The sequence below is a fragment of the Lepidothrix coronata genome, unplaced genomic scaffold (genome assembly GCF_001604755.1).
Source record: "Lepidothrix coronata isolate B3197 unplaced genomic scaffold, Lepidothrix_coronata-1.0 Scaffold22, whole genome shotgun sequence".
Taxonomy (NCBI): domain Eukaryota; kingdom Metazoa; phylum Chordata; class Aves; order Passeriformes; family Pipridae; genus Lepidothrix; species Lepidothrix coronata.
Genome location: NW_016690202.1, coordinates 6,984,732 through 7,008,603, shown reverse-complemented (window position 1 = coordinate 7,008,603; position 23,872 = coordinate 6,984,732). Strand labels below are relative to the sequence as shown.

The following is a 23,872-nucleotide window of genomic DNA, read 5'->3' as shown; positions in this document are numbered from 1 at the left end:
AACAGTCTTTTGAAAGCAGAAACTATCTAGGTACTTGGGGAAAAGCTTTTCCCCTCCTGAAGTAAAACTGAGTTTTATCATTGACTTTGACACACAAAGGAATCCAGCCTGTTTTCTATGACCCAAAGCCTCATATATACAAATAGTCAAGGAAAACAGGTTTTCAAAAGCATGAGCATACACCCAAGCTTTCCTTGGAGACCCAAGGACAAATGGAACAAGCCAAAAATAAATAAAGCTAAACTCAGCTAGAAACCTAAGCTTTGTCTGCTTTGGATAAACTGTTAGACTGTTAAACTGTGTTGGAATGGAAGCTGACACCACACTCATTCACAGCATAAATTCTCCTACAAATCACATAGTTGTTCCAACTTGTCATCAGCTGAAACTCTGCACTTCTGCTGGAGAACTTTCATGTGTTTTCCCCCCATTCCATCAGTTCTCAGCAACTTTGCCTCCTTTTTATCTGTTCCTAACATTTTCACCAAGATTAGAAGTACTTACTTTGGCACCTGTGTATTTCCCATATTCATGCTTGTTCCATATGTCTGCTGTTGAACTGGGAGACCACTGGAACAGAGACCATCTGAACTATATGTCCACAAATCAGCTAGCACACTGTACTTTATGTAAAACATTGTTTTATAAGGTGTGATATGGTAAGGTATATCCCTCCAGCCATTTCATTTTAGAACCTGTGCTTAAACATCCATATTCAACATATTTGTTTCATAGTTTGATAATCACAAATTGTCATTCCAGGTGGCTATTTGAACTCAAAGTGTCTGACGGATGTCACCAACCAGATTGAATACAAAATACAGGAAGAAAGCCTGACTCTCTGACAAAAGAGACCAGGACAATCTTATTTTTTCATTCACTTATACTTCAATAAAATAGAAAAATATAGTCACAGAGAGACAACATGGAGAAACTACAGATTATGGCAACTTTGTGGAATGCTTTCCACACTGAAGTTGCCTGGGAGAGCTTTTGCTTTCACATGAAAATTCAGCTAGAGTCCAACAATATCATGGGTGTAAACCCCTAAAAGAGAAGTGATTTCAACAGAGCATATCATATTCTTTTCTTTCACATGCCCCTATGAAAAACAAAGCAGATAAATCTTCTATTTAGAGTGTTTTCATCCACTAGCATTAAGGAATAATTTTTAAGAGAATTAATTTTTAATGAAAATTTCACTGTCATGTAAATTTTCAGCAGTGATGATACATGACATATAACCTATTGAAAAAAGCTAGAGAAATAAGAAACATTTTGGCATGCTATAAAAACCCACTAACCTGTAAATGTGAGACAGTTGCATAAAACAATTTTAAAGGTGTGAGCTACTATAATACAAATATTGATTTTTTACTCTAGAGTAAATGAGTATATCCTGAATATCTAATAATGGAAAGACTGACAGGAGACATACTGATTCCAACCCAAAATTTCCAGTGAATTAAAACTGTTTAACAGCAATCAGTACACATATTAGCTAAGCAATACAAAACAGCCTACCAATACGTTCATGTTTGCACAGATGCTTTTTAATTTGTAAAAAAAAAAAAAAATAATTGACTTTTTATTTCCTTTGATATTCCTTTGGAGATGTTACATCAAAGATAATGTTGGCTATGCCTCTGGATCTCTGAAAACAGCAGATATTCTGATTATTTGGATTTCTTACTATTTCAAGAGGGAGGAAGAGAGAGGGCAAGGATAGAAAATGTTTAAAACAACTAGAACCATTTCCTCCTACATTGTAATATCTAGTTTTGGTATGGCTGTATGCTAGAATGTAATCTATTCCTTTATATTTGTTTTCCATCTTGTTTTGTTCATTTAAAAAAAAAGTCAACAAAACACATCCTAAATATTGTAAAGAAGAGGTAGCATAGTAGGGCAGCCCACATTTACTATTAGCTACCCCATGGTTTATCATAAAATGGATTATAAAAATAGGTTCAAAAATGTATTTTTAAAAAATTATTTCTTATGAAGGCTCAGTATCAAGAAACAATGCACAAAACCTGCCTTTGTTCTGGCAACTCTCTGGCTCTGAATGACAGAGAGTGGTGAATAACAAATAGGCTAGCTGCAAAACAGGATTTGGCTGCTGAATAGCAGCACTGACAGTCCCTATAATTTCAAATGGCAAAACTGGCCTGAAACAATTGCTCACATATTCCCGGAGCTAACTCAAAGTGTACGACAGTCGGTATGCTTTTACAGAAATTAACAGCAAGACAGACAGCATCAACTGTCTACTTCAAGGTAAAGGGTAAATGATAATGGAGAGGAACGAAAGGTAAAGATGGAAGCTGGGCCAAGTATAGACAAGAAAAGACAGGCATTCCTAGAGAAAGAAACAAACAAATTCGCAGATAATTCCTGGGGTTCCCTCTAGGCAAGGTACCCAGTGCTCAGTGGGTATGAGAGCTTAATTGCTATTCTGTAGCATCAACAGTCATGAAGCAAACACTAACATAAAGATCACATTTGATTTGAGAGTGATGTGGCAGATACACACAAGGTTACTGACAGCAAACTCTTTAGAGAAGTAGGAACCCCATGTTTCAGGAAACAAGAGAAATATTTTACAAAAAGTATCTAAAACAGAGGGCTTTAGAGAAAATACAAAGTAAGTATCCATGAAATTCCATGGAATATAATTATATATTTATTTTTTAAATACAGAATAATATAATATCATTCAGGAGAATTAGTTTAGCTAGGGTATTCACTGTGATACACAGTGGAGTAAAATCATCAGATACAGTAAATTATTTGCAACAAAAGCCAAAATGTAAAAGCAGACTGCTGGTGGTTTTATGGCAGATTTTTTTCCTGCTTCTTTACCCAAGAAGCAACATTTTATCAGTCAATTGACATTATATCATTACAGAGACTTTCAAAATGGTCAAACTGCCTACTTCTCTTAAATTAGTACAAGCCTAGCTATTTCATTACAAATTTAATGTCAGAAAAGAAATCTTGGAAAACTAAGATTTAATGTGCTAACCAGGATTATAGTGCTTCCCTCCCTCACAGTAAGACTCTACTACCTGCAGCATTACTACACTTATGGCTGTTATGAAGTACCCTGCCTCTCATTTTTATTGTATTCAGCTGAATTTCTTCTTCACAACACTCATTCTTCATTCCACTCAAATATACAAACTTTTTTACTTTAAAAAACAGTGTTCAGGAAGGCAAGTACCCTATTTCTAAACAGCCATGTACTGGCAGGAGACTATAAGCACATACACAGCGTAATACAACCTGTAGTGGTTCGACGTCATTTTATATTGAAGGAGGCATCAAGAACTGAAAAAGCACTAAGCACTATAAGCAATATTCTATCCACTGAAGGAAAAAATACAAGTGTAGAGTTTTGGGTTCCTAACTCCAAGAAGGCCATTGAGGTGCTGAAGCAAGTCCAGAGAAGGGCAATAGAAGAGCTGTGAGAGGGTCTGGAGGTCTGGAGAGCAAGTTGGAGCAGCTGGAGTTGTTCAGCCTGGAGAAAAGGAGGCTCAGCGGGAACCTTATCACTCTCTACAACTACCTGAAATAAGGGTATGGTGAGATGAGGATCAGTCTCTTCTCCCAAGTAAAAAGCAGTGAGACAACAGTAAATGGCCTCAAGCTCCACTAGGGGAGGTTTAGGTTGGATAGAACAAGAAATTTCTTCACTGAAAGGGTGGTTAACACTAAAAGGGTGAAACAGTCTCCCGAGGGAAGTGGTGGAGTCACCATCCCTAGAAGTGTTCAAAAAATGAGTAGTCATGGCACACTGTGATAAGGTGCGCACCATAAGCATGGTGTTATTCAGTCAGAATTTGGACTTGATGAACTTGGAGGTCATTTCCAACCTTAATCATTCTATGTTTCTATGATTTCTGTGTTTTCAATCCTTGAATTAACAGTTTTCAAGCAGTCACCTTACATTTTTATAGTATGTTATATATATACTCTTTAGATATGTCTTTCAAATTATTTTTAAAGGACTTGTGAAAACCAAATTTTAAAATTTTGAGCAAAAATTCAAAACGGATTTCCATTTGAAGGACAGGCTACCAATTTTAAACCACTCCAAGGTTTAAACCACTCCACTTCCACATTTAGAAATGAAGTTACAAAAGACAAAAGCTAACAAATGGAATGAAAGTAAACTAAAATAGAAAAAAAATATTAATAGTTCAAAATAAGTGAGTACAAGCTAAGGTAGACCAAGAACTATATTGGAAACAGTGTGGGGCTGATCCAGAAGACTTATGCTTTCTCTAAGGCTTTGAATGGGCCACTAATTACTCACTTGCTACCAGACATCACAGTCATGCACACAGTGACAACTTAAGTAATTCACATGTAACATAGCAAGTATATTGCATTTATGCATATCTTCTGCTTGGGTACATCAGTTTTCTTCAATGACACACTTTATTACGTGATTTGTTTTATGCACATTTTTCAATGTCCAGATGGCGGAGATACAATGTAACAAACAGATCATACATCCTTTTACCTTCATAACTAGTTTATTGAGGTAAAAAGCCACAGTAAAGAGACTTCACAAACATGTATTGTGTAATATTCCCAGTCTGTTCACGTTTCATCTCCAGTAGAGTTCCAAAAGTGAAACTTCCAGAGCTGACATTGATCAAGTTTTTTATTCTTTTTTTGCGGAACAACAGGTTTGAATTACTTTTAATAGAACACCAAAGACTGTTAACAGTGTTAATGAATTGCCACTATGTGTCAAAAGGACGATCTTAATAAAAACCTGGTTATTTATTCCTTACCTTAAACATGGTTTACTGCACTCTACGTTGCAATAATCATCACAATTCAGATTTTACATACATTTCAAATATTGGAACACCTTAATAGCAAAGCATATATTAATATACTACTCACCAATTTTAACCTTTGCAAAGGTATTCTGCTAGTGTCTATCGGAGTACGCTCTGTGACATTACCAAATCTGACTTCTGGGATGGCAATTGCACATATTACATGTGCCCACCTGTGAAAAGTGGCAAGTCAAAAATACCACCAAAAAAACCCATAGAAGTACAAGTGTTTCAGATGTTTCATTACTTGCTGTGTGTTTTCTTTTTTGCTTTTGTTTTGGGGTTTTTTTAAAGGCATCCATCTCTATTTAGTTCCTTATTAGACTTTCCTAAACTTCTTCAAAACATTTTAGCAAATGTTACACCACCACCACTTCGTTTAAATATAATTTCAGACTGAGGTCCTGTTGCAACATTTTTTTAAGCATCTTCCACTTTCTATTAAGTGCGAAGTTTTCGTAGTTGTGCCATTCAGGTATGTATGTAAAGAACATGCTATTTGGTTCATGAGTAATTATCATCTACAGCATTTTGCATTAACATTTCTCAGACCTGAGTAACTATTCGTAGGCAACACACGTGATCACAATCAGTCATATATCTACTGAAATGCAAAACAAAGTATACTATCAAGATTTTCTGTTTACAGACACAATGGTATAAAAGCAGCAGAGTGATCAGGCTATCAGTGCCATGCCCAACATGAACTGGATCACCTTTAGCAGTGAAAACACCTGCAAGTGCCTAGGACCAATGCTACATGTAAGACTTCAGTGCAACTTCAGGAAGTTTGTGAGATCATTCTATGTGCTTCCTATATTCATCAGAAAGCATTGCTATTATCCTCCAAATTCTGTTTCAATACATAAATATCAGAATAAGAAAGGCTAAATGAAACTTTAAAAAGTCTGAAATTAATATTGAAAGTGTATGTTTCATGGAGTAAAAGAGAAGCTAATGACATTCTTATTAACAAAGAGCAGCCTTCTGAGATTACTTCTAAAATCTTTTAGGGATAGACAAGTAGTAAATCTGAAGAAAGGAAAACATTTCTATTCTTTGACTCATATTTGCCTTATTCCCTGTCATTCACTGTACATCTGGTTTCATTACCCCATCTGCTCTATTTCTCTAAGCCCTGAATGCTTGCTTCACTCCCCTTTCTGTATATCTCCAAGAGACACATATTATTTGAGCATTTTAGCAGATTAACAGGAATGTGGGCTGAAACTGAAGGAGATGGAGGGTGATGCAGAAAAGAGAAATAATTTCTCTTTCCTGGAGTAGAGAAGTAGTATTTCAAATAAGTCATTGACAAAAAAATCTAAAAAAGTATAATATGACACCCAACAACTAAATATAAACTGCTGTCATGTGACTTCAAAGTTGTATTCATCAGTGTGAAATAACAGCTGTATGAAAAGATGACATATCAATTAGCAAGTTATAAATTCAGCCCAAATAAAAGAAGATAAAGCTTGCAGATCTATAATTTTATTAAGGTGACAGCTTTGTTCATGTTTTAACTTAAAGAGTCCTGCTTTAAGACTTCTTTAAATTTGTAATAACACCCTTTTTCTCTTCATTGCTGCCTGCCCACCTGCTAAACTACAGTCTTACCATCTAAGCTTTATGGGACAGAAATGCTGTAAATAAAATACCTCTTCAATCTATCTTTACCCAATCATTTATACTCTGACATCTCTCAACCTAACAGACTCAAAATAATTGCTGTGTTCTGCTGAAAAGAAGGCATCTCAACTCTCCTATATGGTAAATTGTTCCCTGCACACACACACACTGTGTTTGATACATTAGCTTTTAAATATAAGTAATACTCATATCTCTCACTAGTTTGTAAGGAGCAAACAAGGAGCAAATGGAATGCACATGTTAGATTTTAAACTTGTTTGAAAAACAAGACATATTTGTAACATACTTTTCTGAAAAACTCAAAATCTTGGAATGGTAGCTGAAGCTGAAAGATCGATGAAAAACTCCACAATGTGTAACAGCTATAAGGTATTATGGAAACAGGAAAACAGAAGCTGAACTGCTTTTACAGAAATTCCATTTCATAAATCTGTAACACTAACCTACAGAGTGACAGAATGTAAAGCCAAAGACTTTATGTATTGTTATACAAAGAAAATCACTTTATGTAAACTTCTGTGGATTTTTTTTCTATGAATAAATCTTATGAAATATTTGGAAAAAATTTCAATTGGTTCACAAAAAAAGATATACATATTTTCAAAGGAGAAACCTGTAATCAGTCAACAGCAAATATTAAAAAGGGCATGAGATATTTCTGTCAGGTTTTTTTCTCCTTTTTTTTTTTGGTGATTAAAGCAAGTATCAAATTTAGGGGAATTTAAACTAAAAATCAGATGAGAATTTTCATGTACTGGTCAAAAGCTCCACTAGAATGGTTATGACATTAATGCTTTTTGCAGGTAAGATATGGCCTGAGTTTCACATAAAACCTTCTACTAACTGAACAATTCACCACTCATGCAACCCAATGCAAATCATTGATAAATAAATTCTTTCCTGCTAAGCAAAAAAGAATGTTGTACCAAGATCATGTCTTACCACTGCATTCCAAAGCATTAAAGAAAGAGTCTACATGATGTTGCCAAGCTACTAAAATAACCTAATTAATTATGAAATTCTAAATGCATGAAGACTGTTGTACTATTGGGCTTGACAAAATATTAAGCTGAGACATTTTTCACTTCATCTTTTAGGGTTACTTGCTATAGTGTCTGTCATCCAGATACAATAAAAAACATTGATTCTGTTAATAATACAATGTCATCAACAATACTGTTTTTGATAGTGTGTGCTATAAATGTATTTGAATAAAAAAAGAACGACTTCAGAATTCAAAATTATTTCAATATGATTAAAACTAATTAACTGAAAATACTGGTTTTAGAAGTTCAAAGGTATTGTATGGTAGTTTTCAGGAGGAAAGAGGAAAATACACTTTGGTGTTTGGTAAGACTTTCTCATGCAAACAGGGATAAATGAGCTCTCATTTACTTTCTCTACATAAAGGCCAGCAGATTAAAATTTGGAACAAGCAAGTGCATGCAAATACTAAAAGAAACGTACATTTTACTATCTAACTATTTCACAAAATGCCAGTGGCACATTTGAATAGCAGTAATTTTAGTTCTGCAACAATTCAGCTTCAAGGAACACTGTCAAGTAATTATGTTTACAAACGCTTTGCACATGGGAATGGATTGGGAATAAAGTCAAAAATAAGCATATACAGTCCTGAAAAATATATTACTTACTTTTTGTCAGTAGTTTGCTTCAATGCACCACCTCTCAAATTGCAGAGACAACATTCCTAAAAATAAAAATAGTGTAGGAAAAAAGTTAGCATTATTTCTGTTTAAAAATCAGTTTTATTTAGCTGATCTTGAGGATAAGCAAATTGCTAATGTATTTAACTATTGGGATACAAACTGCCACTTATAAGCATGACAGTTCCTTACAAGGGGAAAAAAGGATACAGTAACAAAAAGAGAACTCATATGAGCTAAAGAAAAAATATTTAAGTATTAATCATAAACAAAGTGACATAATCACCTTGAAAGTGGTACTAAATTAAAAATACCAAAACTTTTAACCAGTACTGCCATAGAAAAGCTGGAATTGTCATACATATTATAAAAGTAAAATGAAGTGCTACGGCACATAATTAGTTTAATAGAAGTTACTGAGAAACTGACCTATAAGCTATTGATCTAATTCATTTTTTTTTTCTTTTTCTTTTGCTGAAGTATACCTTCACTGCTTTGATCATCAGTACAACTCTAGCTCTTTCAGGGCACTCAGCAAGGTTTTTCAGTGGATAATATGCCAAAAGACATGGCTTTTCCTACCTCTACTTAAAACTGAGCCTTTAAACAAATACAGTCTTTTCCACTTTTCAACTCTTCACTTCCTCTCTTCAGTCTCCTCCATTTCTGAATCTATTCTTTCCCTTTTTCTTTTTTTTTCCCCCCTTGTCCCTTGATAAGAGCATATGAGAAAGTATTTCCAATGTTATTTATTTTCTTTCCTCTCTCTCTTTTTCTGGTTTCTACAAATAACCAAGTGTACAAAATGGAGTCAAGATATACTGTGACTATATACCCATATATGAGCATTTCTCCTGAACCTCTACATTTAAGTTGCCCTTGCAGGAGAAAAAAAAACATGCAAACAAACAAACAAAATAAAAGCAAAGCATAATTCTGAAGAACTGCTATGTAATACTCCAGTCTGACCTTACCTTAAAAATTCCAATAATGAAGAGTATCAATGTCTGCCAGAAATCTGAATGCTATATTACATTTCCTATGAAAATAACCTTTCCTAACTAGAAGGCAAACCAAAACAAACCAAAAAAAACCCAACAACAACAAACACAAAAAAATCAAAACAAACAATCAAAAAACTCCAGTGGTTTCTCGTGACAATTGGGTCTTCTTTGCAATTTAAGCACATAAAATTTGCCTTATCAACCAAACCCATGGAGAGCAGGTAAACCATCCTGTTACAGAGTACCCTTTCAACTATTTAATATTATCGTAGAGTTTCAGTGAAGTGAATTGAGGTTCATTATTTTATCCACAATAGCCTTAGGATGGGAAAAAACACATTCCAGATTGCAGTTCCCTTTGTAAAAGTAAACACTGACTATTAAATCAGGAAACCCAAAGGATCAGAACAGCAACTCAAACGAGACTGAGCAGTAATAGATACTTTCAGCATACAGAGAACTGAACACTACAGGGTTGCTATTGCAGTACTGCTTATAACATTCAATAGCCTCTTCAAGAGAGGAACAGCTCAGATGAAGGACATCATTGCATAGGAGTCCTCCATTCAGCTGTTGGAGAAGATGTAAAACTGTTCCTTTCAGGAACAATATTGCTATTCATATAGCTGCATCTTTGTCAGGTTCTCTTACTGCATCTTAGGAAACCTGTTCTAGTATCAAGTACAACACAAGACAGAAGCTCACTGGGAGTGGAGAGGCAGTGAAGAGAAACATGGAACTGTTAAGGTTGGAAAAGACTTCCAAGATCATCAAGTCCAACCACTAACCTAACACCAGGTCCATCATTAAACCCCTAACAGCACTTCCACCACTTCCCAGGCACACCTTGAGGTCATTTCTTCTTCTTCTATTGCTTGTAACTTGGGAGAAGAGCTCAACCCCTATCTCACCACAAACTCCTTTCAGGTAGTTCTAGACAGCAATAAGTTGTCCAACAAGCATCCTTTTCTCCAGGCTAAACAACTTCAGCTCCCGCAGCTGCTCCTCGTAGAACTTGTGCACCAGACCCCAGTACTGAGCCCTGGAGAACACCACTGGTGACGAGCCATCAGCTGCATGTAACTCCATTCACCATCACTGTCTGGCCTGGCCATCCAGTTGTGTTTTCACCCATCCAAGGAATGAGCAGACAGTTTTCCAGGAAAATGCTGTAGAAGACAGTGTCAAAGGCTTTACTAAGGTCCAGACAGCCAAAATCCACAGCCTTTGCCTCATCTACTAAGGTTGTCACCCTATCACAGCAGGAGATCATATCAGCTTATTTCAAAATTCATTATTTGAAAAAAGATGAACTTTTCCTGCTTCTAATAAGTACATTTCACTTTTAAGAAAAATCTTCATTTGATCATCTGCTGTATAACTTATCAGTGCAACTAGACTGAGAAGCCAAGGCCCCAAAGAAATTCCACAAAAAAATTAAGCTAAAATTGCACAGGAATTTTAGGCAGAAGTCATAATCTTTGCCTACTAACTACAGACTTTCCACATTAGGGTAAAAAAAAAAAAGGTAGAAAACTATTACCCTTATGCAGCACCTATAGGAACCAAATTTAATCTCCTCTCACAAACCACTTATAAAAATCTTTGGTGAGCAGAAAGTGTTGGTGGATAGTTGTTCACTGTCTGCTGGACACAGGCTACAAGAAATTAGATCCCTAAGAACTTCTAAGTTTCACCAGTGTTCAGAGCAAACCCGGGCAGGTAGGACCAGAGGCTTAAAGCCCATTAAAACTACTTTTGTTAATCATGGCTGCATTGCAATACACTGTCCTATATTCAGGTAACATGGCTATTACTTTAACTCCAGTTTCAACACACTGCAAGCACTGAAAACTCAGAGGATTTCATATTTACAAAGACTAATATTCCTAATAAATGTATATTAATCATGGACGGCAGTGAAATCACACTAGCAATTATTACCCATGTTATTATCCATGAAGGGCATAGATCTGTTGGAGCTGGTCCAGAGGAATGCCACAAAAGCAATCAGAAGGCTGAAGCACCTCACCTATGAAGGCTGAGAAGGGGTTGTTCAGCAGGGAGAAGAGAAGACTTTGGGGAGACCTTATTGTGGCCTTTCAATAGTTAAAAGGAGCTTATAAGAAATATGGGGACAATCATTTTAGAAGGGGTAATAGTTTTACATTTAGATGAGCTATAAGGAAAACATTTTTTACAATAAGGGTGGTGAAATACTAGAACAGGTTGTGCAGAGAGGTGGTAGACGTCCCATCCCTGGAAACATTCAACATTAGGTCATATGGGGCTCTGAGCAACTTGACCTAGTTGGAGATGTCCCTGCTTATGGCAGGGGATTTGGACTAGATGACCTTTAAAGGTCCTTTCCAACACAAATTATTCTGTGATTCTATGTTCTCACAGAAGAAGAGAGCGTCTGTGCACCCCTGTGTGTCTGCTGTCAGCCTCTATGCAAAAATCAGGATAGGAATGGATTTCATTATAAAGTATCACTTTACAACATATCCAATCTCTGATTCATTATTACTTTGCAAATCCTTTAAACAAGTAATTTTGTCATTTGTATTTGCATTAAATAATAATTTCTTAAGTATATTATTTTATACTTATCTAAATTAAATCTTAGACCATTTATAATTGCTCATCTCCTTTAAAAATCTCCATAACATTCTAGAATTACAAGAGACCTTTCTTTCTTCCAGTATCTGTATAAAATAAGACATCTCCATACAATTTGCAAGCTTTAGCACAGTAACGTTCATTTCATCTTTCAGCTTTTTAGTGGAAATGATGCATTTTTTTTAATAACAATACAGACCATATCCACTGTTTCTGGACCAAATGCTTTCCCTTGCTTAGCATGAAACACTTTTGCAATCAGCAATCCTAATCTGGTCTACTCCTTTCTCTGTTTCAATCACTTCTCAGACTCAGCTACGAAAACTCCCCTCCGAGGAAGCATCAAGACATTCCCAGCAACTTAGACCATCAAAGATTCCTGAAGTATCTCGTGATTCACAGTATTACATCATACATTGCAAAACTTCCCACCGCAGGATACTAGGCATTACTACCTGAACCTGAGCACATATAACTCATGAAATCTTTGAGTTTTGTGGACTTCTCCCACCAGATCAAGACCCCGCAAGACTGTATCCATCACTTCAACCAACAGACATCAAAATTGCAACTACCAAGTCTCACTGCTGGATTCAATGGGCGGTGACTATATAACTTTGTACTTTTATCTTTTCTCTTTCTTTTCCTTATCCATTTTCCTAAGTGTTATTTCTACGTTTTAATATTGCTGTATTACTGTAGATAATAACAACCAAATCAGCTTCATACCTGTTTTCCTTCACAACCAAATTGTTCTAAAACAAATCCTACATATATATGTTTTTATAAACACAGATCATTCAGTGTCACTTCATTCTAATCTGCCCCAAGGGATCTATTAACAAGAACCTGGGTTACCCTTGCCTTCTGGGGCAGGTCATAACACATGGATAAATATTACACAAACCCTAAGCCTGTCCTCATTCATTTATATTTTAAAATGAATGCATTAGATTATCTTTGAGTATTTTTTACAGTCTGCCAAAATTCAAAGTCATATTGACAGTAATGTATACAAAAAGCAGTTTTCACACTTCCATATTTGCATACTTACTTCATCAGCAATAGCACTCTGTATGACAGGAAGCTGCCTGACACAGCAAGGCAATAGAATTCAGCCAAGCCATAACAGAGGGACACGCAGTAAGTTATCTAATGGCTATTTTTATGGAAAACTATGAATAAGCACCACATGATCCCCCTTCTTGTTAAAAACTGCTATTCTCCTTTTGCCTCAGGCCCTGTAAATTGCAATGTCATCGCCAAAGAATTATATTTATTCAGTTAAAAAAAAAAAGTTTAATGTCAGTGGATGAAGACAGGGTAAAATAAAATACATTTTATCACAGCTGTTAGGGTCACCGGCTGCACAGAGTGTCTGAGCCTCGTGTTAGTATCAGAGGACAGTGCGAGAGACACCTGCACACGATACGAGCAGGTGAATGATTTGCTGCGCTTAGCGGCAGAGCTCAAGGAAGAAGTGGAGAGGCTAAGATCAAGGAAGAAGTGGAGAGGCTAAGAAGCATTAGGGAGAGTGAAAGGGAAATAGATTGGTGGACCCTTTTGACCCCAAAAGAAGTCCAGTGGGAGACAGCGAAGCCCTGCCCCTCCTGCCATCAGGCAGATGGAGCCAACCAAGTAGATGGGGGGGAATGGAAACAGGTCCCTGATCAGAGAGGTAAAAGAATCCTCTCCCAACCCCCATCACCTCCCACAGTGCCCTTAAAAAACAGGTATGAGGCCCTGGACCCACAGAGTCAGGCAGAGGGCAGTGAAGAAGAGGATCTGTCTGGAGGGTCTCCCAGTTGCACCCCATCTACCAGATGGATTACAACCACAGTTATAAAGAAAAAAAAGAAGGGTAGTTCTAGTTGGTAACTCCTTTCTGAGGGAAACTGAAGGCCCTATATGCCAACCATATATGGCACCCATACCACAGGGAAGTCTGCTGCCTTCCCAGGGCCCGGGGGAGGGATATAGGTAGGAGATGCCCTGAGTTAATCCAGCCCTCTGATTATTATCCACTGCTGGTGGTCCAGGCTGGCAATGATGACTTTAATGAAAGAGGTAACTTCAAGAGGACTTCAAGGCACTGGGTCGATTAGTTAATTGGACAGGAGCACAGGTGGTGTTCGCCTCAGTTCCTGCAGTAGCAGGGATGAACGAGGAGAGGACTAGGAAAGCCCATCTTATCAATCGGTGGCTAAAGGATTGGTGCCACTGGCAGAATTTTGTTTTTTTCAACCATGGGGCAAATTCTATGGTACCTAGCCTGCTAGGGACAGATGGGCTTCATCGATCTTGCAAGGGCAGAGCACTCTAGCCCATAAGTTGTCGGGGCTGATCAGGAGGGCTTTATACTAGGTTTGAAGGGGGAAGATGTTGAAACTAGGCTCTCCAGAGATGAGCCTAAGGGTGGAAAGCCAGAGTTCGAAGTGAAATCAGCAGCCCAGCTGAAAGGCATGTACACGAATGCACACAGCATGGGTAACAAACAAGAGGAGCTGGAAGCCATCGTGCAGCAGGAACGCTGTGCTGTAGTCGCCATCACAGAAACATGGTGGGATAACTCACATGACTGGAGTGCTGCCATGGGTGGCTACAAGCTCTTCAGATGGGACAGGCAAGGCAGGAGACGTGGAGGGGTGGCTCTATATGTTAAAGAGTCTCTTGACTGTAGAACTTGAAGTCAGTAATTATAAGGTTGAGTGCCCCTGGATCAGAATTGGGGGAAGGCCAACAAGGCTGACATCCTGGTGGGAGTCTGTTATAGACCACCCAACCAGGATGACGGGGGTCATGAATTATTCTACAAGCACTGGCAGATGTCTCAAAATCGCCAGCTCTTGTTCATGTGGGTGACTTTAACCTGCCAGATGTCTGCTGGGAACTCCACACAGTGGAGAAGAGGCAGTCTAGGAGATTTCTAGAGTGCGTAGACAATAATTTCCTGCTCCAGCTGGTAAATGAGCCTACCAGAGGTGGGGCCCCGCTAGACCTGCTGTTGACAAACAGAGAGGGATGGTGGTGGGAGATGTGGTGGTTGGAAGCTGTCTGGGGCACAGTGACCATGAAATAATAGAGTTTTCAGTACTCAGGGATGCAAAACGGGCTATCAATAAAACTTCTACCTTGGACTTTCAGAGGGTAGATTTCGGCCTACTCAGAAGACTGGTTCAGAGGGTGCCTTGGGAAACAGCCCTTGAAAATAAAGGATTTCAGGAAGGATGGACATGCTTCAGGAAGGAAGCTTTGAATGCACAGGAGCAGGCTGTCCCAGTCTGCTGAAAGGTGAGCCAGCGGGAAAGACGGCCAGCCTGGCTGAACAGGGCAATTTTGAAAGAAATTAGGGAAAAAAGAGAGCTTACTGACTATGGAAAAAAGGGCTGGCTACTCAGGAAGAGTTTAGGAATATAGTTAGGTCATGTAGAAAGAAAATGAGAACAACTGAACTCAATCTAGCCACTTCTTAGGGATAACAAAAAGTGCTTCTACAAATACATCACGGCAAAAGGAGGGGCAAGAAAAACCTTCATTCTGTGTTGGACATGGGGGGGAACATAGTCACCAAAGATGAGGAAAAGGCTGAGGTACTTAACACCTTCTTTGCCTCAGTTTTCAACAGTAAGACAGGTTGTCCTCAGGACAAGTGGCCTCCGGAGCTGGCAGACAGAGACAGGAAGCCAGACAGCCTCCCTGTAATCCACGAGGGAACAGTTGGCGACCTGCTGAGCCACTTGGATCCCCACAAGTCTATGGGACCCGATGGGATCCACCCAAGGTTGATGAGAGAGCGGGCGGAAGAGCTTGCCAAGCCGCTCTCCATCAGTTACCAACAGTCCTGGGTCACTGGGGTGGTCCCAGATGATTGGAAGTTGGCGAATGTCACACCGATCCACAAAAGAGGCTGCAAGGAGGGACCGGGAAACTACAGGCCCGTCAGCCTGACCTCAGTGCCTGGCAAGGTAATGGAGCAGATCATCCTAAGTCCAATCACAGAATACCTACAGGATGGACAAGGGATCAGACCCAGCCAGCACAGGTTTAGGAGGGGCAGGTCCTCTCTGACCAACTTGATCTCCTTTTATTATCATGTGACCCGCCTGCTGGATGAGGGGAAGGCTGTGGATGTGTCTACCTGGACTTCAGCAAAGCCTTTGACACCGTCTCCCACAGCACACTCCTGAAAAAGCTGCAGCCTATGGCTTGGACAGGGGCACTCTGTGCTGGGTTAGGAACTGGCTGATGGCTGGGCCCAGAGAGTGGTGGTGAACGGTGCTGCATCCAGTTGGTGGCCAGTCACTAATGGTGTCCCCCAGGGATCAGTGTTGGGCCCAGTCCTGTTTAACATCTTTATTGATGATCTGGATGAGGGGACTGAGTCCACCATTAGCAAATTTGCAGATGACACTAAGTTGGGAGGGAGTGTCGACCTGCTGGAAGGCAGAAGGGCTCTTCAGAGGGACCTGGACAGACTGGAGGGTTGGGCTGATTCCAACGGGATGAGGTTCAACAAGACCAAGTACTGGGTCCTGCACTTTGGCCACAACAACCCCCTGCAGCGCTACAGGCTGGGGACAGAGTGGCTGGAGAGCAGCCAGGTAGAAAGGGACCTGGGAGTTTGGATTGACAGGAAGCTGAACATGAGCCAGCAGTGTGCCCAGGTGGCCAAGAAGGCCAATGGATCCTGGCCTGGATCAGGAACAGTGTGGTTAGCAGGACTAGGGAAGTGATTCTTGCCCTGGACTCAGTGCTGGTGAGGCCACACCTGGAGTTCTGTGTCCAGTTCTGGGCCCCTCAGTTCAGGAAGGATATTGAGGTGCTGGAACAGGTCCAGAGAAGAGCAACAAGGCTGGTGAAGGGACTTGAACACAAGTCCTATGAGGAGAGGCTGAGGGAGCTGGAGTTTAGCCTGGAGAAGAGGAGGCTCAGGGGAGACCTCCTCACTCTACAACTCCCTGAAAGGAGGCTGTAGTCAAGTGGGGGTTGGTCTCTTCTCCCAGGCAACCAGCAGTAGGACAAGAGGGCATGGTCTTAAGCTCTGCCAGGGGAGGTTTAGGTTGGATATTAGGAAGAAATTTTTTACCGAGAGAGTAATCAGACATTGGAATGGGCTGCCCAGAGGGGTGGTGGATTCATTTCCCTGGAGGTTTTTAAGATGAGACTGGATGGGGCACTTAGTGCCATGGTCTAGTAACCACAGCAGTGTTGGATCAAGGGTTGGACTTGATGATCTTGGAAGTCTTTTCCAGCCTAGGTGATTCTATGATTCTATTCTATGATTCTATATGTTATTTGTAATGAATTGTGTCTGATATATTTTCAACAACTTCTTCATAAAAGTCTCCATAATTGACCCAACAATCTCTTTCAGCTCTCTGGCATCCATGCCATTAGGAAGCTTTTCATAACAGTTAACTTAAAGATTCCCTGCTTAAGTCTTTTTCTTTTTACTTTATGCATGATAAGCATAAAAAAACCCCAGACTGTCCCTTTCCTTTCTGACATATTCCATCTACAGCCCCTTACTTGGTTAAACAAATGCAGCTTTTCCACCTAACTACCTTCACCTGCAGCCACATTTTCCCCTCTTAAATGCAGTGAGAGCAGATCTTCAGTGAAGTCAGGCAAAGTAGGTTCAGTTGATATATTCTGCACCTCCATCTGTGGAGATGGCTTACACAGTGTTCAGCTTTGGACTGCCACAACTTGTTAAGCACATGCACTATAATTTTCAGGACTTCTTCTATAGCAGTGGCTGACATCATTGCTCCCCATTCCTTTGACTGTATTCTAACTCCAGTAACTTACACTTTTCTCTAATTACATCCTGTTTTCCAGATTATCTCAATAATTTATCAAGATCTTGTTCATTTCTGATTACTATTACTTCGCAGGCCTCATTAAAAAAAAAAAAAGCTCCTATTCCGCTAACATCACCAGTTAACAGCACCTGCAACAGCTTCTCCACAAGGGATAACTAAGCAGGCTTTGGTTGGTCAAGTTAGTAATGAGATGATTGCATAGTGTTTGACAGATGTCAGTAAAATAATGGGACTTGTAAAAGGGCTTGACTAAGTACTCCAATAAAATAAGTAGGTGGTTGCTATTGAAGTAAAACAGCAGCAGATTCAAAACAAACAAACACAAAGGTTCTTCACAGAGCATGTGTCTGTTTGCCAGATGTGGGCACTAAAACTTTACACCAGTTGAGAAAGAAGCTGCATAAGTTCACGAAAAAGAAATCCAACAAAGTTTACCTTTTACTTAATAAAAAGAAAGATATTGCCTTTGGCTAAGGCAGTTTCTTATTTGCATATTTTAGGAAATTGAGAAAGCATTAGGGAACACTCGCTCAAGACACATATTCTTCACCAAGTATTAATTTTTTGCTGTGCAAAAGAGGATAAAAGACTAGAACAGACTGGTTTAATTCACTGTGGCATATCTTACTATCCTACATAACCTGCACTTTTAAAGCCTTACATTTAGAAATGATACCTAGATATTAGGAAAATCCAATTACTTGGCACACATTGCAATATATATCACGTGTAATATACCTTTAATTTTCATGGCTTGTGATTCTAAAAAACTAATGAAATGTAACTTTCTATTATTATTATTTGTATAATAAACTATTGTGGGTGGCTTTATTGTCACAGCTTTATTTAGCAGTTATATCAGAATTAACATCTTCAAATAATTTCAATACATTTTGGCTAGTGGTTTGAATCATAGAATGGCTGGGGTTGTTAGAGACATTAAAGACCATCTAGTTCCCACTCCCCTACCATGGGCAGGGACACCTTTCACTAGACCTGACTGCTCAGAGCCCCATCCAACCTGGCCCTGAATACTTACAGTGATGGGGCATCCACAACTTCTCTGGGCAAACTGTTCCAATGTCTCACCAGCCTCACAGTAAAGAAGTTCTTTCTTACATGTAATCTAAACCTAACCTCCTTCACTTCAAGGTCATTATCCCTTGATAATGTCTTAAGCACTAAGTAGGACACTATTTATCCAGTTAACAATATATTTCCACCTCTTTTTTATCAGCTATTTTCCCTGTGTGTCTATTGACTCTGACTAGTGTCTAAAAGCACTCAAAAATCTAAGAAAAATGGTTAGGAAAGGTTTTGAATTTGGGGTTTTTCCCCCAAATATTTCTAAAAAGAAGTCAGAACAGTCGGTTTTCAGTTTTAAGAGTCAACTACTACAAAGATGTGTCACAAAAATTCTGACTTACTAGTCTCATTTAAAAATAATTAATTAAAACAGACATCAGATCTTCAATTATGCCACAGTTAAGTCAAATTGTATGGCTATGGCTGTTAAATTTACTTCATTTTCTTCAAGCCACTCTCGTGGGCTTTTTAGACAGGAACTTCTGAACTGAAAATAGATATCCTTAGTCTTCAACCTTTTCTATCATTTGCCTTGTAATGCTCAAGGTCACACTTCTAATAGTATTAACACAGATGTGCACTTGGATATGGCACTGCTGCACTTTGGCTATCTCATTTTCCCAGCTTATTTATATTTCTGTCTATATTTATCCCTGTGTAAAGAGAAAAAGGGTGGTATTTCTCTTGGCACATTTGAAAATGTTGTTTTCAGCAATGGTCCACTAATGAATATGTTAATCGTTCCACAACAAGGCAACAATTTTCACTCAGAAAATAGCTTTTGAGATTATTTAATTTCAATTCAGAGATCACTACTTTATCCACTTCAAGCTATTACCTTCAGAGACAAACTTCCATTTTCCTAGAGACAAAATATTTGTAAAAAATAAAAAATTGCAGAAAAATTCACAGCTATCTAGTAAAAAAATTCAGTTTCCTGACTGGCAGCACCATTTCTTAACAGAGTTGATAGATGCTACCATTATAACTCACAACCTTCATTTGTATTGTAGATGATTAAAGTTCACATCAATTAAGGAGGCTGAGTAATTGCATGAAAGAGATATTCACCACAGGTTAACATTTATATAATTTGTACACAGATCTTTGGCTACAGGCTTAAAGTATGTTCTTGAGAATAGAAGGTGGCCACACTTCTTTTACGGATGAATATCTTCCTCTTTCAAGCCTGTTCAAGACACCCACCTTCGGGAATTTAAAGTTTACAAATCACCAGCTACTTAATTTCCACATTTTAGTAGCCTAATCCTGCAAACATTCAGTCTGCCCTGCTCATGATTTAGGGATGGCCAAAAATTTCCTTGCAATTGCAGGTCCCACATCATGCCAGGCCAAAGCAACAGTATACAGAGTTAGTAATGTTTCGCTACCTTCTCCATACTACTATTGAGAACAGTAATCTCCAAGAATGCCAAGAGCAGGAGAGAGTTGTCTGGGATGACAGGACTTAAAAGGATAGGAAATAGAGGTGAGATGTCTCCAAGCAGAGAAGGAATAAGAACTGGCAAGACTGAGACTCAAATAAGAATCAAAATACTCATTACAGGTAACTGGAGTAAAAATAACTCCCACACTTGAAGGTGGGGGGAGATCTCCCATACTTGATGGGGGGTACTATGTGTCCTTTCTCACTATACTTATATATGAAGGAGTCAAAAGGAATGAGATTATCTTATTTAAAACATAAATAATCCACTGAAATTAGGTACAAAATACAAAACTGATCATTCTTCCTGCAAAGTACTGAGACTGTGAAAATCATTCCCAGAGGGTAAACACTTGGGTTGGGACAATTCCAGCACAAATACAGGTTGGGTGGAGAATGGATCAAGACTAGTCCTGGTTGAGAAAGAGTTGGGTGTGTTAGTTGACAAGAAGTTTAATGTGAGCTGCTTTGCGGCCCAGAAGCCAGCCATATCCTGAGCTGCATCACAAGTAGTATGGCCAGCAAGTTGAGGGAGATGACTCTCCCCCCACCTCCCCCAACTGTGCTCTTGTAAGACCCCACCTGGAGTGCCCTCAACACAAAAAGGATATTGACCTGCTGAAGTGGATCCACAGGAGGGCCAAGAAATAGATCAGAGGGCTGGAGCACCTCTCCTATGAGGACAGGCTGAGAGAGTTGGGGTTGTTCAGCCTGGAGAAGAGAAGGCTCCAGAAAGACCTTATAGCACCTTCCAGTATCTAAGGGGGCTACAAGAAAGCTGATAGGACAAGGAATAATGGCTTCAAACTGAAAGCGGGTACGTCTAGATTAAACATAAGGAAGAAATTCTTCATTATGAAAGTGGTGGGACACTGGAACAGGCTGCCCCAAGAAGTTGTGGATAGCTGATCCCTGGAAGTGTTCAAGGTCAGACTGGATGTGGCTGTGAGCACCTGGTCTAGTGAAAGGTGTCCCTGACATGGCAAAACCTTTCTATGATTGTATGAACACTTAGAGTAAACACTTAGCAAACAAAATGGGAATGATCGTCTATCTTTTACATTTATCTATCTATCTATCTATCAAATGTTAAAAAGTATGCAGGATTACTCCCATTATTATAGACAGAATACCTTCTGAAGAAAAGCTGCATCTTCGAGAAAACAGCAGAGCACCAGCTGTGCAAGAATGTGACAGTTTTCACCCTAGGCCTTCCTGGAGACCAGCTTGTAAACAGGAAGGAACTAGGGTAGTGACTTAGGAACTATTCCATGCTCAACTTAAGTTTGGCCTGTTTTGAAAACATTGTCCAGGAAGACAGCCAAGCTTGGTGTTATTTTGGTGAACGAGTCTATTGTTTTGGGAACAGGTCCGGGAACACTGCCAGAGTCCGGGAAAACTGCCAAGTGTGAAACCAGCCTCGAGGAGAATCTGGATGGTCTTCAGTCATTTCTTGAAAATTTCTTCTGCTGTGTCCCCCCATATGATGATGTCATCGATGTACTGAATATGTTCTGGAGCCTTACCCTTCTCTAGTGTGGCCTGGATCAGTCCATGACAGATGTTTGGACTGTGCTTCCACCCCTGGGGCAGTCGATTCCAGGTGTATTGAACACCCCTCCAGGTGAAAGTAAACTGTGGCCTGCACTCTGCTGCTAAGGGGATGGAGAAAAATGCATTGGCAATGTCAATGGTAGCGTACCACTTTGCTGTCTTGGACTCCAGCTCGTACTGGAGCTCCAACATATCTGGCACGGTAGCACTCAATGGTGGCGTGACTTCATTAAAGCCACGATAGTCCACAGTCAGTCTGCATTCTCCATTGGACTTATACACAGGCCAGATGGGGCTGTTGAATGGTGAATGGGTTCTGCTGACCACCCCTTGGCTCTCCAACTTTGGGATCATCTTGTGGATAGGGATCACAGCATCTCGGTTCATCCGATACTGTCATCTGTGTACAGTTGTCGTGGCTATTAGCACTTCTTGATCTTTGACTCGCAGTAGTCCTACAATGGAAGGGTCTTCTGAGAGGCCAGGAGGGGCAGACAATTGCTTAGACTCCTCTTCAATCCCCGTGGCTACACCAAAAGCCCATCCCCTTTCGGGTCCTTGAAGTATCCTCTTCTTAGGTAGTCCATGCCGAGAATGCAAGGGGCTCCTGGCCCCATCACAATGGAATGCTTTTTCCATTGGTCTCCTGTCAAGCTTATGTTGGCCTCTACCATTGACAACTCTTGAGACCCTCCTGTCACTCCAGAAATAGAAACGGTCTCAGTATTCTTGTGCTCCAAAGGCATTAAAGTACACTGGGCTCCAGTATCTATCAAGGCCTGGTATCTCTGAGGATCCGATGTGCCAGGCCATCGAACCCACACAGCCCAGTAAACATGATTATCTTCTTGGTCCCTTTCCTTCTCCTGGCAGAAGGCAGGGCCCCTCTACTGGTCTTGATCAGAGCATTCATCGTTGGACTTTGACTTCTTAGAGGCCTTTTTGTCATCGTCGAAGTTGACCTCCATCTTCTTGTGTTTTGGCGATCACAGTATCTTTTCTAAGAAGTCTGCATCTACCACGTAGACAAGTTTCTTGTCAGTGTCCTTTTGCTTCAGCTCCCTCTCTCTAGCTTCAAGTTTGGAAGTGGGTTCACCATCCCATTTCTTCATGTTTTCTCCTTTGCTACGAAGGTTACGTGACCGACGCTTAGGGTTTTCTTTCCTTCAACGTGTGAATGACGGAGATCGTGAGCGAGATTGAAACCAGGATCGAGGTCTAGGTCAAGGTCATCTTTGTCAATCGCGCCGTGATCGTTCCATTGGCTTTTCTCTGTAATCTCTATACCTTCCGTCATATCTATCTCTAGGGTCGTCCTCATATCTGGAGTATTCGTAATCTCTCTCCATTCTTTCCCTATTGTAGGTGGGTCAGTATAGGGGATCGAAGGAGTCTTACAGATTTTCCTCTGTGCTCCTTATCCAAGCACATATGGTGTCCATGCTTGGTTCATCCATCTTTGGATGATTTGCGCTTATCAAGCAGTAGGTATACGGTTTGGGAGCACCTTGAATAACCTTTTTCCACATCGGTTGCATGCAGGGAACACTCTCGGGAACTTGGATGTCATAATAGTCTGGATCAGAGTAGACAATCTCCAGCATGGTCAGTTCCCGTAGGTATTGGATGCCTTCTTCCACAGTGTTCCACCTTCTTGAAGAACTCGTCAGGGACTCCTTAAATGGGTATCTCACCCTCACAGCATGGAGGATTCAGAGCCAGAGACTGGACGCCATTTTCTCCCTTCCCATTTCTTGTTCTATCACAGGGTCTCAGGCAATGGATCCCAATTGCCGTGCTTCGTCACCTTCAATCATGTGACTATCAGCCCCCTTGTCCCAGCATCGCACCAGTCAGGTGAGGACTCGTTCACCAGGCAAGCGCATAAAAACTCTCCGTAAATCTCGAAGCTCTCTTCTGGTCAGTGATTGTGTAATTGCACTTTCTCGGATTATTTCTTGTCCATCTCTCCCACGTAGAATCTTTTCCACCTCCCTTTTTACTCTTCTGCTATTACATGGAACTGCTCCCGCCTCCTCTCTGTATCTCTCACGTGGAGGTGGAGACTAGGTATGCCGTGGGGATGAGCTTCTAACTCATTCATGGTGTGGAGATGGACTTTGTCGTCGCTCACACCGCAGAGATGGATTTCTAC

General features: G+C 40.0%; 1 protein-coding gene across 9 annotated transcripts in view; it reads right to left on the bottom strand.

The window, feature by feature from the left end:
* KDM4C (lysine demethylase 4C) overlaps positions 1-23,872 on the bottom strand; it is a 265,110-nt gene that overhangs the window by 69,982 nt on the left and 171,256 nt on the right. For 6 of the 9 annotated variants that reach the window (XM_017808184.1, XM_017808180.1, XM_017808186.1 and 3 more), the window contains 2 exons: positions 8,168-8,223; positions 4,924-5,032 (listed from right to left, as the gene is read on the bottom strand). The exons of 1 other annotated variant lie outside the window; for it this stretch is intronic. In XM_017808184.1, coding sequence (XP_017663673.1) covers positions 4,924-5,032; positions 8,168-8,223 — 165 coding nt within the window. Of the gene's footprint in view, positions 1-1,455; positions 3,572-4,923; positions 5,033-8,167; positions 8,224-23,872 lie in introns of those variants that run through there. 2 more of the 9 variants (XM_017808188.1, XR_001873728.1) reach the window with 2 other exon arrangements.